Source organism: Nyctibius grandis, chromosome 2, assembly GCF_013368605.1.
Source record: "Nyctibius grandis isolate bNycGra1 chromosome 2, bNycGra1.pri, whole genome shotgun sequence".
NCBI lineage: Eukaryota > Metazoa > Chordata > Aves > Nyctibiiformes > Nyctibiidae > Nyctibius > Nyctibius grandis.
Window position 1 is genome coordinate 37388780 of NC_090659.1, and position 24443 is coordinate 37413222.

The following is a 24443-nucleotide window of genomic DNA, read 5'->3' on the forward strand; positions in this document are numbered from 1 at the left end:
TGCTTCTGCAGCAATTGCTTTCAAAAACCTCCATTAAAAATTCACTGCTAATTGCACATAATTAACAGAGATTGGAGGAATGCATGCAAGATCCACTGAAATCGCTAGCAGTCTGTTGGTGTCTTGAATCTTTCAGTCATTTTAAAATCAAATGCATAACTCTCTTTGATGTAAACTGGTTGAGAGGATACTATAGGTAGGACTGTTAGCAAAGGGAGGTTTACTTTTTTGGTTTGAGATTTTACGTCTCCGCAAGTAAACAACTGAAACGTGCTATTTCTGTTTGATCTACTAATTGCAGTTTTCAGCCCCTTGCAATTAGGTGACTGAAAGAGCAGTAAGGCCAGGGCAGATTTCTACACACAGCTATTATTAGTAAAGGCATTGATAGTGTAGAGGTAAATAATTGGGGTGGAAGATAATGAATAAGTACTACATACCATAGACAATATATAGTACATATATTTTATAGGCATTAGACATCTGCATTTCTATGGGGGGGGTCTCTGTGGTTTCTACATTAGTATATCCTTGTTTATTTGGGCATGTGTCTGCATACACAATCAGATTTACACTCAAGAGTGCCAGTACCTCAGTACTTTTTATCTTTTAAAAACTGTTACTCATGACACATCCTCTAGGATGGAGCTTGACAGTGATAATTGTGTGGTTGGCTTTGATGGTGCTTGATAAAATCATGACAATGGAGGAGAATAAGGTGCTTAGGCAATGCTTAAATTAATCTCATGCCTTCCCAGCAAGCCGAGCAGCAGGCTGAGGAGCTATTCCTGAAAGAGGAAGGAAAAGATGCAGTTCAAGATGGGAAGCGTCCTGCTGTCTCTTCTTTTCTGGTACAAAGGTATGCACTTTGTTTCCTGAGAGGCACTTTCAGATGTCCCTCTTTGTATTTCTTGTTTCATCCACACTTCTGTCTTCTGCCAGGGGCTGTGGGTTACAGAGCAAGGTCTTCTCTATGTTCTTATGGAAGCATAATAATTCGGGGAAAGGCAAAATTGTGGAGGAGATGTGTAATTTATGTACAAGAGTTAGCAGTGTTCTTACAGCTCTATGAATATTCAGTAGTAAAACTGTTTCACAAAATAATTGCAGTGTAAAAAAATTGCCATATAATTTGTCAAAATATGAATTTGCAAAGAAAATTGTAGTGCAGCTGAGCCAGTGAGAAAATAATAATGCTGATTTGAAAAATGAGGTACAGTATAACATGAAAGACTGGTCCTTCATTAATCAAAACTCTTGATTAATCAAAACCTGATCATTTTCTCTAGCAGCAAGAGATTGCTGATGGAGAGCTGCCTTTTTTAAAAGGTTCTTTCAGGTATTTTGGTCTGGAAAAGACTTCCAAAGGCACTTTAAGAACAAAAAGCAATCATAAGTGAAGAAAATGGGAAAAGTATTTATCAATTTTGAGGCTTTCTCCATTTTGAAGCTTTCTCAAATTTACTTTTCAGAAAAGTAGCAATGATAGCAGGTAAGCACGAGCTAGAAACAGCCAGAAAATTCAGGGTCATGGTCTCCTTCCATTTTAATTAACCCAGCTGTGGAATGAGGAGATAATTTTCTGGGTTGTGTTTGAACTTCTGACTTTATCAAAGCCAATGGCAAAGCTGCTATTATCTTAAAAAAGGCTGAGGTTGCTCTTGCTAAGTGCTGGGCAGTATCTACCAAAATTAACGTGTGAATAGAGTATGATCTGTCAGAGTGTGGGACAGATTTCTCAAAGAGTCCAGCTTTTCCCCCATGGATGTTGAATTCTCAGTGTTTTACTGTGTCTAGTTTTTTATTATCCTTCTCTGTTTCCATTGAATATTTTGGTCTACCAAATTTCATGGATAAGAAAGTGTTCCTCAACTAGCCATGACTTCATTTCATGCTGTTATGCTTGGCTGAACCCCACTCTGTCTAATTAATAGGTCTTACTTTTAATCTTCCAGCAAATATTCGTGTGTTCTCCTCATACCTTATCTCTTAGCTCTCCTTTGTTTCACTTGGGAAGGTTACTGGTGCCTGAGCTTCTTGGAAGGCTGTTTTTACCCAGACTCCAGCATTTTTTTCCTGATGGGTGGCATAACTGCAGTTAGTCCTTGGAATGAGTTCATACCTTGCTCTGGATCCCAGACACAGCTTGCTTTTAAGAAACGCCCACACATCAGGATATTTTTGGAGAGCCTGCAGTGAAAAATTACTTGCAGGATCACTTTCCAGGCGTCACTCCTTCAGTATTTAATTTATTTTCTTAATTTGCTAGTTTTCTTAATTTACTGGTTTTCTCTGCTTCATGGTCCAAGTGTCCTCTTCTGAATAAAGAGCGAGCTGCGACCCTTTGCCCAAGTCCCCCTCTCATTCCTGCCTCTCCCACCACAGAGAAGGTGCTGCTAGGTCAGTCCTTCGAGCCACGTGCACTGATGCTGTGATAAGCTCCTTAGTTTATTTTCTCCAGCAGAACAAGTGGCTTAGAGGGGCACCCCCAGCCCCCGCGCCTTGGCTGGGTTTGTGTTTGCCAGGGACACCGCCACCACAGCAGCAGCAGCATATGGTGCAGCAGGCAGGCTCCTGCGACGAGAGTCGCAGCAGCTGCCGGGCCCCCTCCATATGGTGAGGGGGAGCACCCCGAGCCCCAGACTGACATGGATATGCTTTTAGCACATTGAATGTGACGTGCCTGTGCCTCATCACTCCATCCATGTTCACTACACGTTGGGGAATAAGCACATCTGCAGTTTAAAAGAGTGGATTTCTTTTTTCCTTTCCTTTTTTTTTCAGCTTTGGAAAAAAAAAACAAAATCAAAGGCCCAAACCGGCCTTTGGATCACAGTAAATAATATCTTTAGTGCTGCCCTTTGGCATAATCAATACGTCTAATGAAATTACTGTGCAGGCAATGTTCTGCATAGCTCTAAGCAGGAAAGAACAAACATGTCAATAAGATCAGAAATTGCCAAAAATTTTCAAAGGAACACTTTGGAAAAAAGAAAATTATACATCTCTTAAGAAGAAAAGGAGAAAAGGTTGATTTTTTCAAATTATTTATGTTTTTTCCAAATATTTTCACAACATAAAAAAATTTTGTAGAAACATTATGGAGACAGCAAGCATAAAAGAGAAATTAATATGAATTAAACAGGTTTATACCTTGTCATTGTTTAAATAATTTTTTTACCACTTTCGGATAAATAACAGTAAATATTGAATGAGGCACAATGCAAATGAATAAAAATGGAAACCAAATTAAATTATTCAAATAAAGAAAATGAAATGGAAATTAAAATAATAAAACCATTAAAAATCCCCACAAAATGAATGAGGAAAACAGCAGCCCTGTTACAGCACAAGAGAGGAGCTTAACATGAAGTATGAGCCCTTCTCCCTTCCACAGGCTGATGCTGGTGCTGGTCCTCTTGCCTTTAGTCCCTGGCTCTGACTGTGCCTGTCAGTGATCAGCAGAGAGTCCTCAGGGGCTGATGCGCCCTGGGACGGTGGTACCCTCCTGGGGGGTGCCAGGGCCAGAATATCATCTACAGGGGAAACAGGCTGAGTGTTTGGCCCAGCGCAGCTTTAGGTGTTGAGAGCCTCTGGATGAGCAGCCTGCTTTCACCAGGCCAGCCTGGCTCCCAAAATCTTTTGGTGGACACAGATCTGCATATGCCCTGAGGGTCTCTGCCTGCCAGCATAGCTCCCAAGGACCATTTAAAGCCAGCACTTTTTAGAAATAAAGGCACTGTTTGCAGGACACAGTCCTCACGAAACCTGCTTAGCACAGCCACGGAAAAAGTCCTGGGGGAAAAACAACAAAAGCAACCACAAAGCAACCGGGCGAGGGGACTATGCCTGCCGAGGGGACCTGGGGATGGGCTGCAGTTGCAGCAGGGGTCCTTGGGGCCATCACCCCTGGCACAGGGGCAAGGAGAGATGGGGAAAATGCCATGTGCGATGGTGGGTTGTGGCAGCTTCCCCAGATGCACCTTGCTGCCGAGGCTGGTGCAGCCTGATATGAGCCACCTCACTTGCCTGGCACGATTTCCAGGGCTGGGATATAAAAATAACCTAGGTTAATACTACAGCAACGCACAAACTAGCACCCAATGGGCACAGAGGTACCACAATGCTTTTTTCAGTGTCTCAACCCTCTGTGTTGCTTACATACTTCCTTACCTAACTCTGCTTCCTGATTCTCTCTAATGTGGCGCTCAAGGGAAATGGGGACTTGCAATGGTGTGCCTTTCAGAAAACGTGATAAAACCAGTGCCATTCATTCCAGTCACCTCTTTCATTTCTGTGACAGCTTTTCTGGGGCTCCAGTCACATTTTTCTGTTTTTTAAGCTGTTTTCCTTTCCCCTGCCCCACGGCCCACAGGTGCAGAAGGGAAGCAGGTGACTAGCTATGCATCAGGAGACACTGAGCTGGGAAAGCGCTGCATCGTGGAGAGAGTGCTCTCCACTGGGAGAAGCAGAGAGAAAATAATTTTGCTCGTCTCTCTGAGGTCTGTTAAACTGAGATGTTATGTGCAGAGATGAGGGGCAAAATTAACTATTTCCCAGCTGAGGCTTCTAGGCCACCTAAATCATAAAGTCAATAAAAAAACAAAATTATTAACATTTCCCACATACTTTGCCTGTGACGACCAGGTTTATGTGAACTTATTCTGGTAAATCGAGTGACTGACATTTATTCTGTGTTATATTTTATTTCTCTGTTGTATTTTATAATGTGCTTTCTCATGCTTGTACATCTGTCATTAATTCTAGCCACACTAAAAAAAGATGGCTTGCTGTCGTGGCTCTACAGTCAGGATATTCAATATGATTTCTCAGAGTTTACCTTGATGAAATATATTGAGACTTTGGCGGTGTTACTTCTACCCATACTTACCTTCCTCCTTTCTTTCTCTTGTTTAACCGTGTTCTTAATGACCACAAACTTCCTGAGACATGCAGTTACCTGTTCTTGTCATTAAAATTCCAGCAGCTGAGCCTCTTTGCTACCGCTTGCCCCTTCCTTTCCCCAGGTAGCCCCAGTTGTGGCTGCTGCTTTATCCCACCTCCACCTGGGGAAACTCATGTCCTCCCCATCCCAGCATCCCAGGACTACCTCTGCCAGCTCTGTTCCTTGTCCTCCAAACCTGGGACAGTCCCTGGGGTTTCTCTCCATCCTGCTCAGCAGTGGGTGCAAAGCAGGGCTGCCCTGGAATCCGTGCTCCAGCCCAGCCCCACCGGGATGGGTGCTCCAGCATAAAATCATGTCCTGGTGCTTGCCCAAGCCCCGGTTCCGAAATCCTGTGCTACGGGGTAGCATGTGTGCACGGCAGTGCATTGGACACTCCACGCTGCAGGGTGGGATGGAGGGACAGGAAAGGCGCATGCCGTATCTCCCTGCCTCTCACAAACAGGCACAGATAATAATTTATTTCACTGAACTGATGGTTTGCTGAATGTCCTGGGGCACTGCAGGGCCTGTAAATAGGGCTCTTTCCTTTTTAATGTTTTGGGTTTTTTTTTCAGTCCCCGGCAGCCATGCAGGACTTATGACTCTCCCACGAATAGCAGCAATTTGTTCTGTCTGACCTACAATTACCAATTATCTTTGTAACCTTCCTTGAAGGCAAACATGCTTACTATAAAAGCATGCTGCCCATCACATTTTTAGACTATTGGCAGCCAGCTTTCCTCTTCATTTCCTTTGTAGGACAGGACCCGTCACAGCTGTAAACACACCAATATATCAATTACTACTTTTTCCGGCTGGCTGCAGGCAAGGGCATCTTTTCTTCTCCTTTTCTCTCCCAACGCCAGGGGTTATCAGGCCACGCTGCCCAGATGGGACATTTGGCCCATCTGCAGGTGCCGCTGCTGTGCTTACCCCAAGGCAAGCTTGCCGCTCCCCTGTGACGCAGGCTGTGGCTGCCAGCAGTCGGATGGCCCGTGGGAGCCAGCCCTTAGCAGTTAACCTCTTTTAGCTCAAGAAGACAAGGCTGACCTCCTATTTGAGACGTTTAAACCAGCAAGCCACACAGCAAGGGTTGGAGGCCCCCAGCCCACCAGGGATGACAGCCAGAGGCTGGCACGCCAGCACCCCTGCCCTGGCACTGCCTTTGCACCACTGTGTTTCGCAGGGCTGACCCAATAACACATCACATTGAAGAAAGGCTTTTATGTTTGAAATTCACACCTTTGCTTGATTTGCAGTAATGTCTCCTGGCTGACAAGCCTGAAAACCCTAAAAGCCGCCCTTGTAGCTCAGGAGCAGGCATCACTGGCCAGGTACAGCCACCCAGGCAACACTGGGGCGGCCAGAGAAGGAGGGTTTATTCCTGGTGGTTGAGTAGGTGCTACCATACACCCACCCACCTGAAAACTACTCCTTTTTTTCTGTTATTTGACTTACAGCCATTGGGTTTCCAGCTGCATCTGTCAATGAGGTGTCAAATTTTGATCTTGGCTCTCAAATGCCCAGGCAGGGACTCGGGAGGCCTGCTGAAGGGCTCATTGTGGATCCAAAGCAATACCCTATATCAGCCTGGTAATTCCCATCCCCTTTCCCCACCACAGATATGCGGTGCACAAGGGTAGTCTTCACCACAATACAGTCTTCCTCATGCTGGGCAAACATACCTGACACACGTGTAAGTGGGCTGCCGGCATGCACTGGAAGGGAAATGAGAAATATTTTATTCCTATACAAAGTATATTCATTTGCTAGTTTGTTTACCAGGTTCTCTGTAGCCCCTGAAGTCCCAGGGGAGACAGGTCAAGTGTTTAGGCAGAGAGGTGCGGTCGCCTTTGCTTTCACCTCTGCGTGACTTCACTTACTTGTCAGGTCATGCAAAAGTGCATTTAACCACTGGGAGGAAAATACAAAATGACCCACAAAAAGTTTTTCCACCAAAATCAGTCTTCTAAAGATGAAAATAAAGAGGTTAAGAAACATGTAGCGAGCGCGCATCTCTAAATGAAACTTGAACGCCTGCAGACTGGAGGAACTGAGGCTGCAGCCCCGTGACCTTAGACCTGGGTGGTGAGGACACATGGTGGGGTGGGCTGTGCTGGCTCGGGAGCCGGGCTCCCAAATCCCAGGGTGATGAAGCTAGCCCTTGCAACTGGTGCTCCTGGAGCAGGGCACCGATCCTGCTGGGAAGGGCCACCGCAGCCTGGTCTGGAGGGGCAGAAGAGGTGCCTGCCGGCCTGGCTCCCATGCCCTCGGTGCCAGTGCTGCTCCATCATCGGCATCAAACAGAGCCATCAAGCAGGCAGGAGAGGCACTGCATTGCTTTTATTGGCAAAGATGGTACAGTTTTGATAGGTGATGAAGTCCTGATTTGTGTTGTATTGATATGACGACAGGCAGCGTTAACTTAAACTGCCCTCATGCTGGTTGAAGTCGACCTGCTTTGCCCCGTGTGCCACAGCATGGAGGTGGCAATGCGCTGCCTGGCCTTGGGCTTGCACCTCCGCTTTGGTTTTCTTGTTGCACAATGGAGGCCCGGGGCTTGGCTGGGTAAGGTGGAGTGCTGAGCTCAACAGGGTCTGGGTGCCCCCCTGCCTCCTTCTTGGGCCTGACTGAAAGCCACATCTTTTTGTGTAGACCAGCGTTTACTTCTTCTTCCAGGGCTGATGCCTTGGGTGAATGCAGTAAGTTCCCAATGCCAGAAATGCTGCCCTGGGACACTGAAGCAAAGGAGACCATCTCTGTGTTAAAGGATTTTTTTTAATTATTTCCTTATCATTTTGTTCTTTGTTGGGGTTTTTCTTTCAGACTCTTGATACATTCAGGCTCAGTGTCACACCCAAGGAGCAGTTGCATTTCAGTAATAAACAGAGCTTTGTGTATAGTTTATATTTCAGCTGATTATAATTGCACAGTGTTTGTGAGTCTTTTGAGATGAAACTTGCTATAGAAATGTGAGATGTAAATTCCCAGCATTAGTTGGAGGTTCCTAGGCTCAGCAAAATGACAGTGTATGAATGAATAAGTCATAACTAGATTTCAGTGAATAATTCAGAGTCTAATTCATTGGTGAAAAGAGCTTCTTTTTCTATTCACAAAATCTCTGGTTTTGGAAATGATGGGTTTCTCATGGCTCCTGTACACAAGTTTTTACCTGCTCGATAGCTTGATCCTTAGTGGCTTGCAGATTCACTATCAGTATTGAAAAGATGGCGTTTGACATTTGACTTGTGTTGATGAGTTTTCAGCAGACATGAGACTATTTTTTTAAAATTATTTTATTTTCATAGTTGTCTGGGCACATTTCTGCCAGTCCAAATGCTATTAACATAGTCTTCTTTGGACTCCACTGGGAAGCAGGAGAGCCCTTTCAGCAAGGAAAGGGCTTATAAAAAAGCCATTACTCAGTGACAGGCGGGAGATAAAACAGGTCAGATGTTACAAAAATAGCGGCTCTTCCTCTACGTCCACAACAACTGATTTTCTCTAAGAAAGAAAAAAAAAAGGAGCCTCATATGTAAGATGGATTGGGAAGACCTATTTACATTTTGTTTTCCTCCGTCTCGTCCAGAGTGATCTCAGGCCAGGCATCTCACGGAGTGTCCCATCTCCTCCGAAGGCACCAGGGATTTGCGGCGGTGCCAGGCTGGGATTTCACCCTTGGGGTTCATCGGCTCACATGTTTTAAGGGCAAAATGGGAAAGGGAAACTGGGGCAGGAAGACAGCAAGAAGGAATAGGGGAGAAATTAGCTGTAAAGCGGAGGCCGAGGGGGCTGGCATGGGTTTCTTCTCAGGATGTTTCATGTATATCTGATCAGAAAGAGGAGATGCCCAAGGCATGGAAAAGAAAAATGCAGTGGGGGAGTAGCATCAGCATGGGCACACACAGTGACCTGTTCCTGCCCACGTCCTCTTGCTTTCCCCTGACAATCAGCTTGGGGAAACGTGGTAGAATCGTCAGTCTTTCCTCAATTTATTTGTCCCCAGCCCAGGAGTAAATGTTCATTGCATTTCCTGATGTTTGCTTGCAGCATCTTTGTTTCTGATCTCTCTGTCTTTTCTTCCCTCCATGCCTGCTGCTCCAGCTGTGCTGGCCCTCTCCCCAGGAGAGGTAAGTCTCTCTGGCTGGTTTGGCTGCTGGGTAAATGCCAGGGGCCTGGCACTGCCTGGCTCCGGTGCCTTGGGGCGGAAGGAGGGATGGCACCCGGGCCTCCAAGCCCAGGCATGTGCTCTGACCTCTGAACCCAAGGCAGAGTTGTCCCACATTTTGTGCCAGGCTGGCATGAAGAAAGGGGCTCAGAGAAGGTGCAGCAGCCTGGGTGGGCACAAATGTCTGTCTAAGTTTCAGGACTCAGATTTAGCCTTGTGTCACTATTGTTGATGACTATATTGATTTATTATTGTTTTTTTACCTTCCCTTTAGGATGAGAGACTGGAGCTGTGGCACAGCAAGGCTTGCAAATGTGATTGCCAAGGAGGTCCTAACATGGTGTGGTCCAGCCGGACTAACAGCTTAGAGTGCATGCCAGGTAATGGGCCAGTATGCTGTTGGCCATGTTTGTCTGGTGATCTTCAGCAGCTTCCCCCGTTGCACCCTGCATTGCAGAGGTGGCACGTTACGATGGTACTTGTTCCAAACCAGTGGGGCTGGGGAGCTGCAGTGGTGGGAGGTGCAGGGTGGCCCTGTGCTGTCGGGCAGAGGAGCAGCAGCAGTGGGGGCCATGCCTGAGCCTTGGCAGGTCACTCAGCGTGGCCCAGGCTGGCCTGTGCTGGCAGGCACTTGCCTGCCCTGTCCCTACAGCCCCTGGCACTGATACTCCCAGAAGCTGCCTGAGGCAGCTACGGCCCTGTGCAGGATTTGCTGTAGGAAACCTTTTGTACCAGCTAGGCTGATTCTCCCTTGCTGCAGTTTAGCCTGTGGCATCTTCTCTCCCCAGGCGTCAAGGAAAACAGTTTATTCTTTCTTTGCAGCATATTTTTAAACAGTAAAAGATCACAAATGTGTTTCCTTTGAATTTTCTTTGGGCTGTCCCTGCCCAGCTCATTCAGCTGTTCCTCGCAGATCATGTTTTATGGGTTTCTGATCAAGCTCTTTCCCCGTTATTCTCTGCAACTGCCACATTTTCCCTGACCTGTTACCCCAGCAAGGCTTTATCGGTGCTCAGCTGATCCTCAGGTTTAGCTCATGCGTCCCACAGAAACTGCACTCTTGTTCAGGCCTCCATCACACAGATGTTCAGAGGTGTTCATCTCCTCTGGGGCTGGGTGCTGAAAGTGGTACCTGCCTTGTGCCCACTAGCAACTACCTCTTCCTAGCTCCTGCAAGAGGCTGTGCAACATCTTGAGGTGTGTTTTGCTGCCCCTGGGTTCCCCAGGGGAGATACCTGGGGGAAACAGTCACCCCAGTGCTCAGCGTTTGGCATAGCTTCTCTGAAGGAAGAGGAGGTTAAATGAGTTACCCTGGAAGGGCTCTGAGTGGGAGCCAGGATGGGCTAGAAAGCAAATAAAAATGTGCATTGACAAGAAGATATGACACCGTTGGCAGAGCTTGCAGGCATATGCAAACAGAAATGAGGGGGGAAAATCCCCAGGCGTTTCTATCCCATGCTTGTGTTGCACCTGAAGTTTTCCCTCCGGTGGCATGAAGCAGCTGACAAGTTTCCAGTCATCATTGGCAGGCCATCTGCTTCCCCTGAGCTCTCCCTCCATGTGCCCTGCTCCTGTGGAGGCCACGTCCACCTGGGGCTCACCCAGCTTAAGCATTGCCCACAGGCTTCTTCCCTGCCCAGAGAAACTACAAGGAGAGGATTCACCTGCCGTACATGGGTGGTGTCTCACCCCCAGGGCATAGCAGCCCCAAACATCCCCAGTAAAGGATCATGGCTTCTCAGGCTCTGTCCTTCCAGTTTCTGCAGCTGGTATCTCAACAGGGCTGCCTGCTGGGGCAGTTATGAAGAGGATGAAGGTGTTTGCTGGAGACAGCCCCTGTGATGAAGAAGAATTGCTTATAGGAGCTCTGGATATAACACTTTATATCTCTTGTTGGGAGGGTTTCCTCCAGTCTCTTATGAAAGACACCCATATGCAGTACCCTAAACATGAGTCTGAGCTGGCATGGCCCTGCCCAAGGTCATTGCTTCCTTTCAAAGGGCTGGCCACCACAACTCTTTTTGTCACAGCATCATCACGAAGCCCACCTGTGATGTGCAGGTCCCTGCAGTCCTTGCATCCTTGTCTGAGTCTCTCTCCATTCAGAAGGTGACCCCTGCACATCCTTCACCTGTAATTACCCCTTTGCATGGAGCTGCAGTAAAGCAGATTTTGGACAAATGGAGATTACTGCACAATCCAGGTTGCCATGTAGGATCCCCCTGCTTCCTGCAGCCCTGGCATCATGTGCAAGGAGCAGCATCAGCACCCTCACATGCACCACAGAGCCTCATGGGAGTGCTCAATCGCAGCCAGCCCAGCAGAGAACTCCGATCAGCCCCTTGGGAAGTCCTTCACCTCACGGTGGTTCTGTACCAGCACCTACGCCTGGCATGCTAGCCTGGTCCTACTGCATGTTTTCTAGCTGTCTAACCTTAACAGTGTACAATTCTCCATCCAAAGCCTTGCAACAGCCTGGTACCACCCTGCTGTCGCTTGCACCAAGGGATCACAGAATCATAGGATGGTTTGGGTTGGAAGGGACCTTTGAAGATCATCTAGTCCAACTCCCCTGCCATGGGCAAGAACATCTTTCATTAGACCAGGTTGCTCAAAGCCCTGTCCAACCTGGCCTTGAACACTTCCAATGATGGGACATCCACAACTTCTCTGAGTAACCTGCCCCAGTGGCTCACCATCCTCATTGTAAAAAATTTCTTCCTTATGTCCAATCTAAACCTACCCTCTTTCGGCTTGAAACTGTTGCCCCTTCAAAGGGAAGGGAAAGAAAGGAGACACGGCAGGTTTGTTTGATCCAGACATGGCTAAGGGACACATGTGTGAGAGGAGCAGCTAGAGGTTTCCTGGCCAGGCTAGGTGTGAGGGGTGCTCTCACGCATTAGCATTATATAGATGAGTAATGAACACATCTTCCCTGACTAATGAAGGCTGTTCTCCTGAGTAACAAATATTGTCACTAGATCTCCCAGCTGCCCCTCTCCCCAGGCAGGGGGGCTTTGCATTCTCCTTGCCCACTCCAGCCCAGCCACAGTGGTGTGGCCCAGTGTCCCCGCTGCCTGGGGACGGTTTGCCGAGCAGCCATGCTGAGGTGTTGCAGAGCTGTCTCTGGCACAGACAGAGGGGAGCAGATGGCCTCGCAATCTCTGCACGAGTTTTCTCCAGGTCAGTGGTAACATCTTAGCTGGGTTGGCCGGGCGGGCACCAGGCATCTGTTTCATGGGCCCCTGCACATGGCGCAGCCGGACGCGCCAGAAGGTGACCTGCTAATTGCATTATGGCTGTGTGATCTGAGGATTAGTGTTGCTAAAAGTAAAGTTACATGGTGTTCGAGATAAGCCTGCCGAGTAGCAAACACATGGGGCCACCCCAGCCCGGCCGCCATCTTGCACAGGGGGAGCAAGGGTTTTTCATGTGGTGGAAAAGTGTGACGTTTCCATGCCTGGAGGAAGGTAGAGCAGTGGCTATGTGTTTTCATGGGAAAAAACAGGTTAATGAGGTACCAACTGAGCAAGATATGTTAATGAGATATTGATGCATATGATATCGACTTAGTGGAGCTTGCTGATGAGACATCGACCACGCCACCGCAGTGCTGGGGCATTGCACCAGGGAGGCCATGGTCCCGCTGGGCCCTGGGTGCTTGCTGATACTCCCCATGTGTCAGTCATATTAATACAAGGCATCACGCTGGTCGGTCAGGCTCAGGCAAGGAAATGTCCTACCCACACGTGAAGCTGCACAGAGCTTTGCTTGCTCCTGTATTGCTGAAACCCATGAAATGAACTATGCTAAACTGGAAAATGTGACAGAGTCACCCTTGGGGGACCACATGTGCTCCACAGCCTGCAAAATTAGAAAAATGCTGCCCATGGTATAGATGTTTGCCCAGGCAATTCCCATCTGACACTTGTGAGCACCTTCTTTATGTCTATCTAGATACGTAGTGATAACCTGCTTGCATAAAAAATGATCATAATGAAAAAAAAACAACTAGGTCAAGGTATCATGCAGGTGGTCTGCATGGCAGCATCACCAAAGGCTTACCTTCCAGAGCACTGTGTGGAGACCCACCACAGAAAGATTTAATGATGGATGAGTATTTCTGTCCCTAGAGGTTTTGCAGCCAGCGGGACTCTTGCTGAACTTCTCGCTATTGCAGAAGACGGCTGTGGGGTCAGGTTTGGTAGCCTGAAGATCTGAAGGCAAAAACTCATGTGGAGATCCCTGAGCCTTCAGCAGGGCCAAGCATTACACCTCACTGGCACCAAAGCACCTGCAGGTTTTCCACAAGACAAGACCATCTCCAGATACAAAGATAGTCCCCGCAGCAGAAAATGCAGAAGATCAGATGGTGCTTGTGGAGGCATGATCAGAGCAGGTTCAGCAATTGTGCCATGCAGGCATAGACATAAATCAGACAGTGAGTGAAGAAGGAGAAGAAGATAAAGCCCAGCAAGAAAAGCTGTGGCAGGCATTTCTCAAGGACCAGGCAGAGGCTGACAGCCTGGAGGCTGGATCCAGGTCAATGGATCCAGTCTGGACTGCTTCCATGTGCTTGCAAGAAGGAGATTTGGACTGTGATATCCAAATAAAACCTTACCCCAAAGTGCTGCAGGCAGCATAGGTTTAGGAAGTTTGAGAGAGAGAGGAGAGTCAGAAATTCACACAAGAGGAGTTAGAAATGAAGACACGTATGGCCCCTGGGCAGCAAATACTGCAGGGTTTACGGTCCGGGTTTAAGAGCATCCCCAGCATCCTGGCCAGGGAGGACAGGGAGCAGCAAAACCACAGAGGGTGTTGACAACAAGCATGCAAATGCAACCAGGAAACGACTAGCTGCTCGTGGCCTTACGGTAGCACGTTTTTCCCCTTCTTCTGCAGAGTGCCCCTACCACAAGCCCCTGGGCTTCGAGTCCGGCGCTGTCACCCCCGACCAGATAAGCTGCTCCAACCCTGAGCAGTACACGGGCTGGTACTCCTCCTGGACACCCAACAAGGCCCGCCTCAATGGTCAAGGCTTTGGGTGAGTCTGAAAATACCTCCCTGAGGGGTCCCATGGGCAGGTAGGTGTGGGGGGCTGGGGCTCCCCTGGCAGCATGGGGGCAGGAGGGGCTGCCTGGGAAGGCAGTGGTGGAGGATGTAGTGGGGCTGGTGGTGTCCCCTCAGGTGTGCATGGCTCTCCAAGTACCAGGACAATGGGCAGTGGCTGCAGATCGACCTGAAGGAGGTGAAGGTGATCTCGGGGATCCTCACACAAGGGCGCTGCGATGCCGACGAGTGGATGACCAAGTACAGTGTGCAGTACCGCACTGACGAAAACCTCAACTGGGTTTACTACAAGGACCAGACCGGGAACAACCGGGTCAGTGGAAGTCACGCTTTGGCCACTGGTGGAGGGGTGGTGTGGTTGGTGACATTAACGCATCAGGTCTCACTGGGGAGATGCCCCAAGAGAGGGTCCTGTGGGACCAGCGGGGTGGACGGGGCCCAGTGCTCACCCCACGTCCGGGGGCAGCACAGAGGGGGGCATCCCCCCTCTGGTGAGAGAGAGTGCCATGCTGACCAGCTGCAGAAGGACAAAATACATTTTTTATGTGTTCTAATGATGATAGTGGAGTCCAGATTAAGGTTGGAGGCATTGGCTGGCATCTCAGGAGAGGCAGCACCTCCATGATAAAACCTCTTTCTCGGCTGCAGCAGCACAACCCCAGCCATGCCTGGGCACTGCAAAATGGGGGCTCCTTCTTTTGCCATAAGTTCAGAGCTAGGGCACAGTGATGATGCAGAAAGATCCCTGAGACAAAATCTGCAACTAGTTCAGTCACAACCCACCAAACTGTTCTCACGCTGCACTTTTTAGGGGTTGGTTTGAAGCAAAAACTTGTACTGGGGAGACCTTACAGTGGTGCCTGTGGTCCCTGTGCAGCCTGTCTGGGCTGGGGGAATGCCACAGCTGTCGCCTCTCAGGCGTCCTCAGTGTCCATCTGTGGGGATGGCCCCGTTACAGCATGGCAGGCTCTGGTGGCTTTGCTGAAGTACCAGTTCCTGCAGCCCTGGGGAAATGCTGAGCTTCCCCCCCAAAAGAGGTCATGGCAGCAGGAGATGTGGCAGCTTGGCCAAGCAGTGGGGAAAGGGCCCCCACATACATTTTTTGTCTGTATCGGTATGTCTGGGAGCCTGGCTCATGAACTGCAAACAGCCAAGGTCAAGCATGCTCACTCCGAACATGTGGTGCCTTGCTGTGGGAAGGCAAATGAGAGAGAATGGGGCGAGGCCTAACCAGAAAAAGTGCAGGAACGATGAAGGGAAAGTGACTTACTCAGAAACCCCAGTCAGCGTGACGAAAATTGTCTGCGTTCTGCTGTTTTTAAAGTCTTTTATTTTGGGGGTGGAGGAGAGGGAGCCTCCTCCTTCTCTGCTCTGCACAGGCACCCCAAAATCATGGGGCAGGATTTCCAGCCCCCTAACTGCCTGCCCCACCTCTCTCCCCAGGTTTTCTATGGCAACTCGGACCGCTCTTCCTCGGTGCAGAACCTGCTGCGGCCGCCCATCGTGGCCCGCTACATCCGCCTCATCCCGCTGGGCTGGCACGTGCGCATCGCCATCCGCATGGAGCTCCTTGAGTGCCTGGGCAAGTGTGGCTGAGCGCCGTCTCCCAGGGTAGATGTGTAGGTGGGTGTCCGCCTGTGCAGCCTCGCCACCAACGTCTGCTGCGGCCGCAGCCCTGCGGTGTAAATGCCCAGCCTGTGAAGGGATGGGCTGTCTCCAATAAAATGTTACTTCACACCATGCCTGGTGATAAAGCTAAACCCTGCTGTAAAGCTGATGGGTGTTTATGGGTCACACATCAGGGAAGGCAGGCTCAGTCCCGTGAGATGTGGTGCTTCTGGCCCTGGGTGTTAGGTTGGGGAAATCATCATCACGGCATGCCGTGGAGGCCAAAGTAAATGCAGATGGGGTCCAAAGGCAGGGCTTGGGTTCTCTTGGGGAGCACAGGTCAGTGCTTGATTATTTGTCCCCAAGCCTGGTCATGCCCCACTCCCCCACTGGGGCCAGGGAGGCCTCCTGTGCCGGGGCAGACATCTCACCCTGCTTTTCTTCATGCTCCTCCTGCTGGTCTCTGCCATCCCTGAGACAGGGTTGGGGCCAGGTCTGGCCAGTCCCCAGTATGACAGGCCCCACCTGTATCTCACACTCTCAAATCACCTCATGTCCCCTTGCATCAGGTCCCCTCAACCTGAGCTGCTGTGGCCATTTTTGGGACAGGCATCAGTCCCTTGTGCACTGGGTGGTCGAACCCCCTCCATGTCCTCTCTGGTTTTGCACTGAGTCATCCCTGGCAGCCCAGGGCACATCACTCCCTGTGGGCGTTTGGGCACAGGAACAGGGACTCGCTCTCATTTACTGCTTCCATCTCCATGGCCCGTTCCCTGGCGGGTGCTGAGTGCCTGAGGAATTTGGGGTGCATGGCAGCTCTGATGGTGCACCCATCTCCCCAGGGAGACCGCCCAGGTGTTACAGCTCGTGTCCCTGCCCTGGAGCTGGAAACCAGCATGCCCCAGGCTGGAACCATGGACCCCACAGCTCCCATGTGGGAGGTTTGTGGGGGGCTGTGGGGTGGCAGCCACTGTTTGGCTTCCCACGCATCTGCAGCAGAAACCTGGCAGACACTGGAGGCCTTTTCCCTATTTTTTAACAATCTGTGCGTCCATCCCAAAGAGTCGCAGCATCAGCACATGAACTGTCTCAGCGGAGGGAGGAGAGGCACAGAGACAATGGCACCAAAGGAGGCCATCTGCCTCTCATGCCCTCTTCTTACTCTTACAGGCAGAGAGGCGAACGCCTGGTGTGCAGGGCAGGAGATGAGATGTGGCTAAAACCAACTGAGATGTGACCAAAACCATGACAAAAGCCTTTGGATGTCTGTGCAATTCATCACATTTTATTCATTCCTGAGGGCAGATGTTTCTGCCTTGTTTTTTCCTGTATATAGAGACAAATAATAACTGTCAGGAAAATATGCTGTCTGGCAAGTCTGAAAGCTTCTGCTCCACTATACTAACAGTATGAAGTCTACAGAGATGGAGAAAAGACCAAGCCCCACCTGCTGAGATGATTGTTATTATGTCATCATCGCTCCCTTGCTTAACCTCACAACCCAAATGAGTTTTGCCTATCCACAAATGGGTCTAGGGACATGTTTTCTTGATAAGAAATCAGTGAATCTGCATGGTTCTCTAATGCTAATTATCAGTCCAGGCAAGCTCTACTGAGAAGGTCTGCTGAGGCTGAGGCAAGTCCTCTGTGTAGTCCACCTGTGGGACCAGCATGGGGTAACAGCCTCCTGGAGGCACTGCATGTACAACAACAGGGAGACAAGGGCTCCGCCAGCAGTCAGAGCTCTTGTGTTAGTAACACCAACACGGAAAGCTGAAGCATTTCCAGTCCCTGGACGCAGTTGCCATCACGTTAACACACTGCTCTCCCTTCCCTAAAAGCAGGCTGGGCAGCTCTGCTCCGTGTCCTGGTGGATGGTGACTAGCGGGGAGGAGGATTGGTGCTGTTGTTTTGTTGCATGATTGAGGAACTGTGGGATGGAGTTGGAGGGGTGAAAGGACAGACTGGGCACCAGCTGATGAATATCTATAGCACTCCAAAGCAGTTAAGCTTGACTGAAACCACCCAAAGCCTTGGCTGTGACTGGCCTCTGAAGAGCTCCCATGCACAGTCCAGGGTTTTGCAAGTTGTCTGGTTTTGGAAATGCACCCTGCAGTGAGGGCCAAGAGTTCCTCTGTAATCTGAAAGAGCTCGCAAGCTTAATCCACAGTCTGAAAGGATGGACCACATGCCATCATACACCAAGGCACCACACTAAATTATGTATCTTCACATGACTGATACTACGTGTGGGGTATAATAAAGCCTTGGAGGAAGAAAAGACTGTCTAGGTAGAAGGGACTTGTGCTATCACTCTTCCAGCCTCCCAGCTTCAAAGAAATCACTAGACCCTTTTTCCAGATTGAAATGCACAGCGATAAATCAGGTGGAACTAACTGGCATACACTGAATTTCACAGTTCATTTGCTTCTTGCCTTGCCCTGTCCTTTGCCTGCGGTTCACCTCTCCAGCTTGCAGGGGGAGGGGACCTACTTCTGGCTCTCATCTGCAATGTCTAAATGGTTCCCACTAAGCAGGAGTTTCTGTTCTGATCCTAGCTATGCAGCTTGCTTGCTAATCGACTTTTGGAAATTCACTTAACCTCTGCCTCATCTAAAAAGACGGGTGCTGAGAGGCTTAATTAATTAAGCAGTCCTAAAATGCTTTAAGAATTGCACTTGACTTCCACCTCTGCATAAATGCAGCATGTTGGAGTAACAGTGCAGCCGAGGGCGTTATGAAAGCAGGATAGAACCAGCAAAAATACAATTACAAAAATACAAAGCTTTTCCTCATAAAGTCTAACTTTTCCTAGCATATCACTATCATTTTAATTTACCTGCACAGATGCCTTCAATCACAATTAACCAGAATGAAGCCAGCAACTGAGGCTGCAGGAGATGATGGAAAGCAGTGCTGAAAATACATTTTTCTTCTAGGAGTGAAAATCCCACGGGTCTTTACCTGCAGATGCAGGGAGACCAGTGCATGGCTTTGCAACCACGTAAAATGCAACAGGCTTGAAATAGGAGGCAGGACCAAGAGTTGCCTTCAGCTTCGTGACCTGAATTTTTAGTCTGGGATGCTTACAGAGAGAAGTGAGGGAACTGTGCTGAGAAGTCAAGCTTGGCCAGCTTAAACTATGTGATAGGAGATTGCCTCAGGCCTCCAGACCAGCCACACCCTTTTTAAGTCAATAGTCCTTTTCTCTTACACTAGCCCCTTTCTCTTAATGGGTTCATGCAGGAATTATCCCTTTACAGCTGCCTGAGAGAAAAATACCCACACCCACTCTGCTCCCCATCCCATGGGGGAGCAATGCTGACTGCACTGGGGCTACCACGGTGAGGTGCTTGACTTCTTCAAGGAGGTGGCCACTTCATTTTCTGGAGCCCTGCAGGGAGTACAGAAAACGACACTGCGTGTCTGGGGTCACTACAATGAGATCCTTGAAAGAGTAAGAGCAAAGTGAAGTTGTAAGAGTAAACTTAAGTCCCCAGAGAGGTAGGCACCTCAAGGAAACAGGCATTTCAAACACATTTCTGTCTGGGACTGTTGAAATGCTGGACCGCTTGTCCTGGTGGAAGTTGAAGCCACTAGCTCAGGCCAGCAGTCTCCCTGTTTGGGAGGTGACGGGTGCAGCTCAGTGAGGGCACCAGGCAGCAGCCTGGTCTCACAGCACCTGTGGCTGTGGCACAACCCATCAGGCGGCTGTTTTGGAAGGATCTGAAAAGGCTGCAAGTCCTGGCTTCCAACAAGTCTGCTGTTGGAGTGCAGAGGGAAAGAAGGGAGGCCAAGGAAAAGTGGTCCCTGCTCCTCAGTTTGTTTCGAATTACCCTGAAGAATGAGGGACCAACAGAGAAATATTTAAAAGTTTTTTAAAGCTGCGCACAACAACGAGTAGTTATGACCAGGACACATTAAAGGGGAACCCATCAAAAACTGTATCACTGACACCTGAACATTTGCCTAGAAGAGTCTCGGCTTACGTGTGGCAATGATGAAATCCCAATATGCTACTCAAATGGTGGATCCCCTTCTGCAGCAAAGACAATTTAAGGGCTGGAAACTTTCAAGGCTTTTTAAATTCTGGGTATTGACTGCTGAGGGGATTGGTGGGTTGACACTGTTCAGAAGAGAGAACAGCAGATTTTTGCCCTGACAGGAAGAAAACCCCCACGTCTGCAATGAGACTATAGGAACGGTGGGCAACAAGGTGCTTCAGAGCTATTTTGTCTGTGCTCCTGTGGAAATGCCAGGCTTGCGGACAGATACAAGCTGGCTTCTCAGATCAGGAGTTAGCCAGGACCTGGCTGCGACTTGTCAAGTAGAGGAGTCCCAGTGCGGTTCTGGCCTGTTCTGCTCATCTGAGCCATGCCAACGTATGGGGAGGCGCTCTGGAGGAGATGGGTCAGGAATAAGATCAGCTGCTGACCAATGCCAGTGTTCTAGTGCAAAATCTGCATTTTTATTAAAGACATATTTTGGAAGGCCCATTCAAAAATACATTGTGCTCAGTAAAAATTAACCATTTCCATGCTGATAATTAAGGTTACCACAGGATTTTTTTTTTCTCTTTTAGAATATTTACAACAACAATAGAAATTGTACAGAAGTTAAGAATGGAATACATGCCCAAAAAAAATTTGGTAAGGTGTACCAACAACATGATACAAAGGGTTGTATACAAACACTTTACAAATGGTTTATTAACTTGCATGAAGTCATCCTTAAATATTCAACACATTTTAAAATCAATTTGTATTCCAGGATTAAAAAGGTTAACACCACATCACATCTCTTCCACAACAGAAAGCATGGTAGATTTAAAGTTTGTGCGCTTTAGATTTCTAGTAGTTGTTAAAAAACATCGGGGAATCTTATCCATAAATTTAGAAGTTTTGAAAGCTACCTCCCTAGCCTGTTATTTTTGGAATAGTCTGTACTGGCAGATTATGAAAAAAGATTACATTTTTCTAAACCTCGTTCTTCCTTCCTTCTCCCCAATGACATAAATTCAGACTTCAGCATTTCACAGTGGAGATCTAAGCAGTCCTGGAAGTCCATAGCAGATTAACCAGATTTTAAAATGCCTGCATAGAATTTCCAACAAAATTACGGTTTCATGGAAGATTTTAGCTTATTGTTCCATATAAACCAAATATATATAGATGTTACTCCTTTTGATTAGACGTATCCTTCAGTAGTACGAGTCTAAGATGTGCACTAGCAAAAAAAAAAAAATTCAGAAGAAAAGGAGAGTCGAGACAGTTACCTACACTTAAAGTTTTGCCTTGTTGCTAAACAGTTAAAAGCTGTGCCATTGGATTTACATGTCAAGAGTTTACACCAAGAGGTTTGCATCCTATAGGAAACTTGAATAGCGGCGTCCATCTTGTGCTATGAACATGCTTTAATGTTGCTAATGAGAAGCTCTATGAAAGCAGTTACTTCACAACGCATTTCTCTGCCTGTACAATTAAGATGCCACCTTGCATTTCTCAGAACGGATCCAGAGAAACAATGCCCTGTGAAAACAGAGACCTGGTGGAACAAAGTGCCTGGTCCTGGTAGGCAGCGTGTTTTGGTGGGGGCACAATGAGGTACGGTATCTCACCCAGATGAAATGGAAAATTAAAACGAAGAAAATCCTGAGCAAGTCTAAGGAGAGCTGTTTGAATAAAACAGCAAACAGGGTGGAGTAGTAGATAAGGCCTCTAACTCCCTGATAATCTGCACTAGAGAAACAACAAAGAACAAGGCAACTGCAATATTTGAGAGCCACAAGGGGAAGAGCAAGGGAAGACTGCAAAGCAGTGCAAAGGATGGCATTGGGATTCTAGAAGGAGAGCTCAGATGGCTTGGAGGCTTCAGAAGTATATCAGATGAAGGCTCATCAAGATTTTATTACTTGGTTGCTAACAGTACCTAGAGAAAGAATCTTTTTATGTCTCTTCAAAATTTGGAGTCAATAATAAAGTCAGAACAAACAAACCAAACCTCAGTCACATTCTGCAAGAGATAGGAGGTAGATTGACTTGCAGAGAAGACAAGAGATGTGTAGAGTCACTCTTAGCCTAAGTCACAAATTCCATTTTCAGACCCTTGGGCCATGTCTTAAGAGTCACTTTTGCCTGGTTGCATATTTTGAGTTACATTCTAAAAGAGCCTGAGAAGCAATCTGATTTAGGGGAACGAAAGCATCCAAACATAGTGGGGCTGGTCCTCTCACGCTTCTCATGCCTCTTCCACTTAGTTTGTCAAAAAAAGCCAACTTTTGCACCAAACAATTGGCTGTACACAAGGTAACAAAATAAGCATCCAAGCAGAACTTGGAGCAAGTAAAATACAGACCTAATCCATCAGATTTACCTGTGCTGTCTCACGTAGTAGCTGTTAAGAGAGTCCACCGAGAGAACAGATGACCTACCACAGCTTTTCTCTTCCAATCGAAGAGGATCTCCTATAAAACTTGCTTTGCTTAGTTTTCATGAAATTTGCTTCATGATTGCAAAATGAGGAATCTTCAGTTTCAGTACAACGTCTGAACCAAGCAATGTGCACAAGCCTTCACTTGCCCGATGAGCCTGAGCACTGATGCACTGCTGTTTGACCCTTTGTTAAAGGAGCCAACATGTAGAACTGCCAAGCTGTGTTATATTAAAAGGGTTTACACGAATTGCTCCCTTTTTTAGCAAAGGCCAGAAGTAAATGGCTTTTCTCCTCATTTACTACAAACCCAGTTAATGAATGGTTAATATCATGACACCATTAGAGAGAGCTGTGTAGGGAAAGGCACCTGTTCTTAAATAGTGTCCTGATTTGAAGGTCATTTAAAAATGGTTAATTAGGGCACATCACCTTTCCAATCACCTTCTGTGACACTCCTATCCTATTTTGAATGGTGGGCCTGCTTACATGAACAACAGCCCAGATGCATGGTTTATGATATAATCCCATTAATAGATGTACTATGTGTGCTAGCTGGAATGGAAAAAATAAACATTCATCGCCACCCCCCAATCTGCAGTATATTATATATGGCTATCCTTTTCATACTCTTTGCGTAACTGGGATTCAAACATTCTCCCAGCTCTACTCTGACAGTGTTCAACACGTACAGAATTAATTATGTGCAGATATTTTTGAAGCATGTCTCACTACCAAATCATTATAAGACAACAAAACACTGAAACATGAATAAAACCCCCAAACACTTCTAGAGCACGGCTCCCCTCAAAAGCGGCTGGGTTTTGCCTTAGCTAAAAAGATCACAGCAGTGCTTTCAGAGCTATATAATGTGTTCCCATTCTTCTAAGGGAGGTCTACAGCACTGAATTCTTAAGAAGTCATAGTTTTTTCTGGGTGAAGACAGGAGTCTACTCAGCTAATAGCAACAGCAGCTTTTGAAGAAAAAAGAAAAAGAAGTTGGTATGTAGCTTTTTCTACTAGTAAGATTCATCTGTTGAGAGACTTAACTGCAATGACAAGGAATGGCCAAAAGCCTATCACAGGCCACTGCTTCTTGAAGAATCACTCCAGCTTTCCTCCCAGAAACAAGTTGATGTAGCAGAGAGAAAGGCGACAAGCCTGAGGATGACCTGACGGTGTCTCATAAGTTTGGAAGTTTGAAGCCTGCTTTAATATTGACCTAAAAGAGAGAGGATCTGTAAATAGGATGGTGTCAGGACCCACACATTTAGGTGGGTCTGACTTGGTACCAGAAATCAAAGCTTGGTGTCAGTCCCAAGCCCTGTGGGATGGGGAACATTTTTGGAAGAAGGGACCGAATCTGGGATCGCTGGCTTCCTGCCAAGAGCTCTGCCCAATGCTGTGTGCTGGCGACCTCTCAGAGGAGCAACAAATCATGGACTATGATAAATGGAGCAAAAGTGTTAAATAACTCTAAGGGACTGTTCTCTGTGGTCAGGTCTGTTGAAAAAAAATTGTTGGTTTAGGTTAATACATTTACATGGCAGTTTAAAAGGACAGCTTAAACACATACACAATGTCAGTTAAGGTGAGCTTAAGGTGCTTCTTTTTCAGTTAACGAGTTCAAGAGCTACAGTAAAAACATACAGACAAGTTTAGGCAGCTTAAGTTCTGCAAAATGACTATAATTCATTTCTGAAACTTAGTTTCTTTTCTATTCACATCATTAATGATGCCATAAGGCAAAACAGATTGCCGAAGAATAAAATGCAGTTTAACTACGATACTTTATACTAAGTAAATCTATAGAACATGTAGCACAAGACTCACAGACCAGTGAAGAGGAAAGCTCACACTTACAAAATCGTTTGTGTTCTGTAATTCTCCTTCCCCTTTATTGAATCAGCAAATTCTCAGTCACTATAAGACGACTCCTTTGGAAACCTCGGCAAAATTAACATTAGCAATATTCTAAATATTGGGAAGATAGGACCAGGTTAAAATACACAATTTATCCCAGCACCAGCTGGCTGAGCCTGCTGAAAGTTCTTTCCAACAGAAGGAAGAAAATACTACATACGTTCAACACATTTACTACGCAATTGAAACCTACTACGGTTTTGCTGAATGTGAGAAAAAAATGCAGCATGAAGTAGAAGAACAACTTTCGGTAAATATGGGCCACCAAATACTTGAACATTCCTTGGGTCACCCTTGAAG

At 47.4% G+C, this 24443-nt stretch overlaps 1 protein-coding gene across 2 annotated transcripts; it reads left to right on the forward strand.

Moving 5' to 3' along the window:
• The first annotated feature begins 729 nt into the window (after positions 1 to 729).
• RS1 (retinoschisin 1) lies at positions 730 to 15779 on the forward strand. Of its 2 annotated transcripts, none has more exons than XM_068395499.1 (6): positions 730 to 858; positions 9040 to 9075; positions 9388 to 9493; positions 14016 to 14157; positions 14301 to 14496; positions 15627 to 15779. In XM_068395499.1, exons 1-6 carry the CDS (start codon positions 808 to 810, stop codon positions 15777 to 15779), a joined length of 684 nt encoding a protein of 227 aa, XP_068251600.1. In that variant the 5' UTR covers positions 730 to 807. The 2 variants fall into 2 exon arrangements, with proteins under 2 accessions (XP_068251600.1, XP_068251601.1); XM_068395500.1 differs by having other exon boundaries at positions 808 to 859; positions 9050 to 9075.
• Positions 15780 to 24443: the final 8664 nt, after the last annotated feature.

Excerpts from the sequence above, each read along its gene's own strand:
- RS1 (XM_068395499.1), top strand. The coding sequence starts at position 808 with ATGCAGTTCAAGATGGGAAGCGTCCTGCTGTCTCTTCTTTTCTGGTAC. Across the intron at positions 9,494-14,015 it reads CAGCTTAGAGTGCATGCCAG|AGTGCCCCTACCACAAGCCC; the intron begins GTAATGGGCCAG and ends CTTCTTCTGCAG. Across the intron at positions 14,158-14,300 it reads CTCAATGGTCAAGGCTTTGG|GTGTGCATGGCTCTCCAAGT; the intron begins GTGAGTCTGAAA and ends GTGTCCCCTCAG.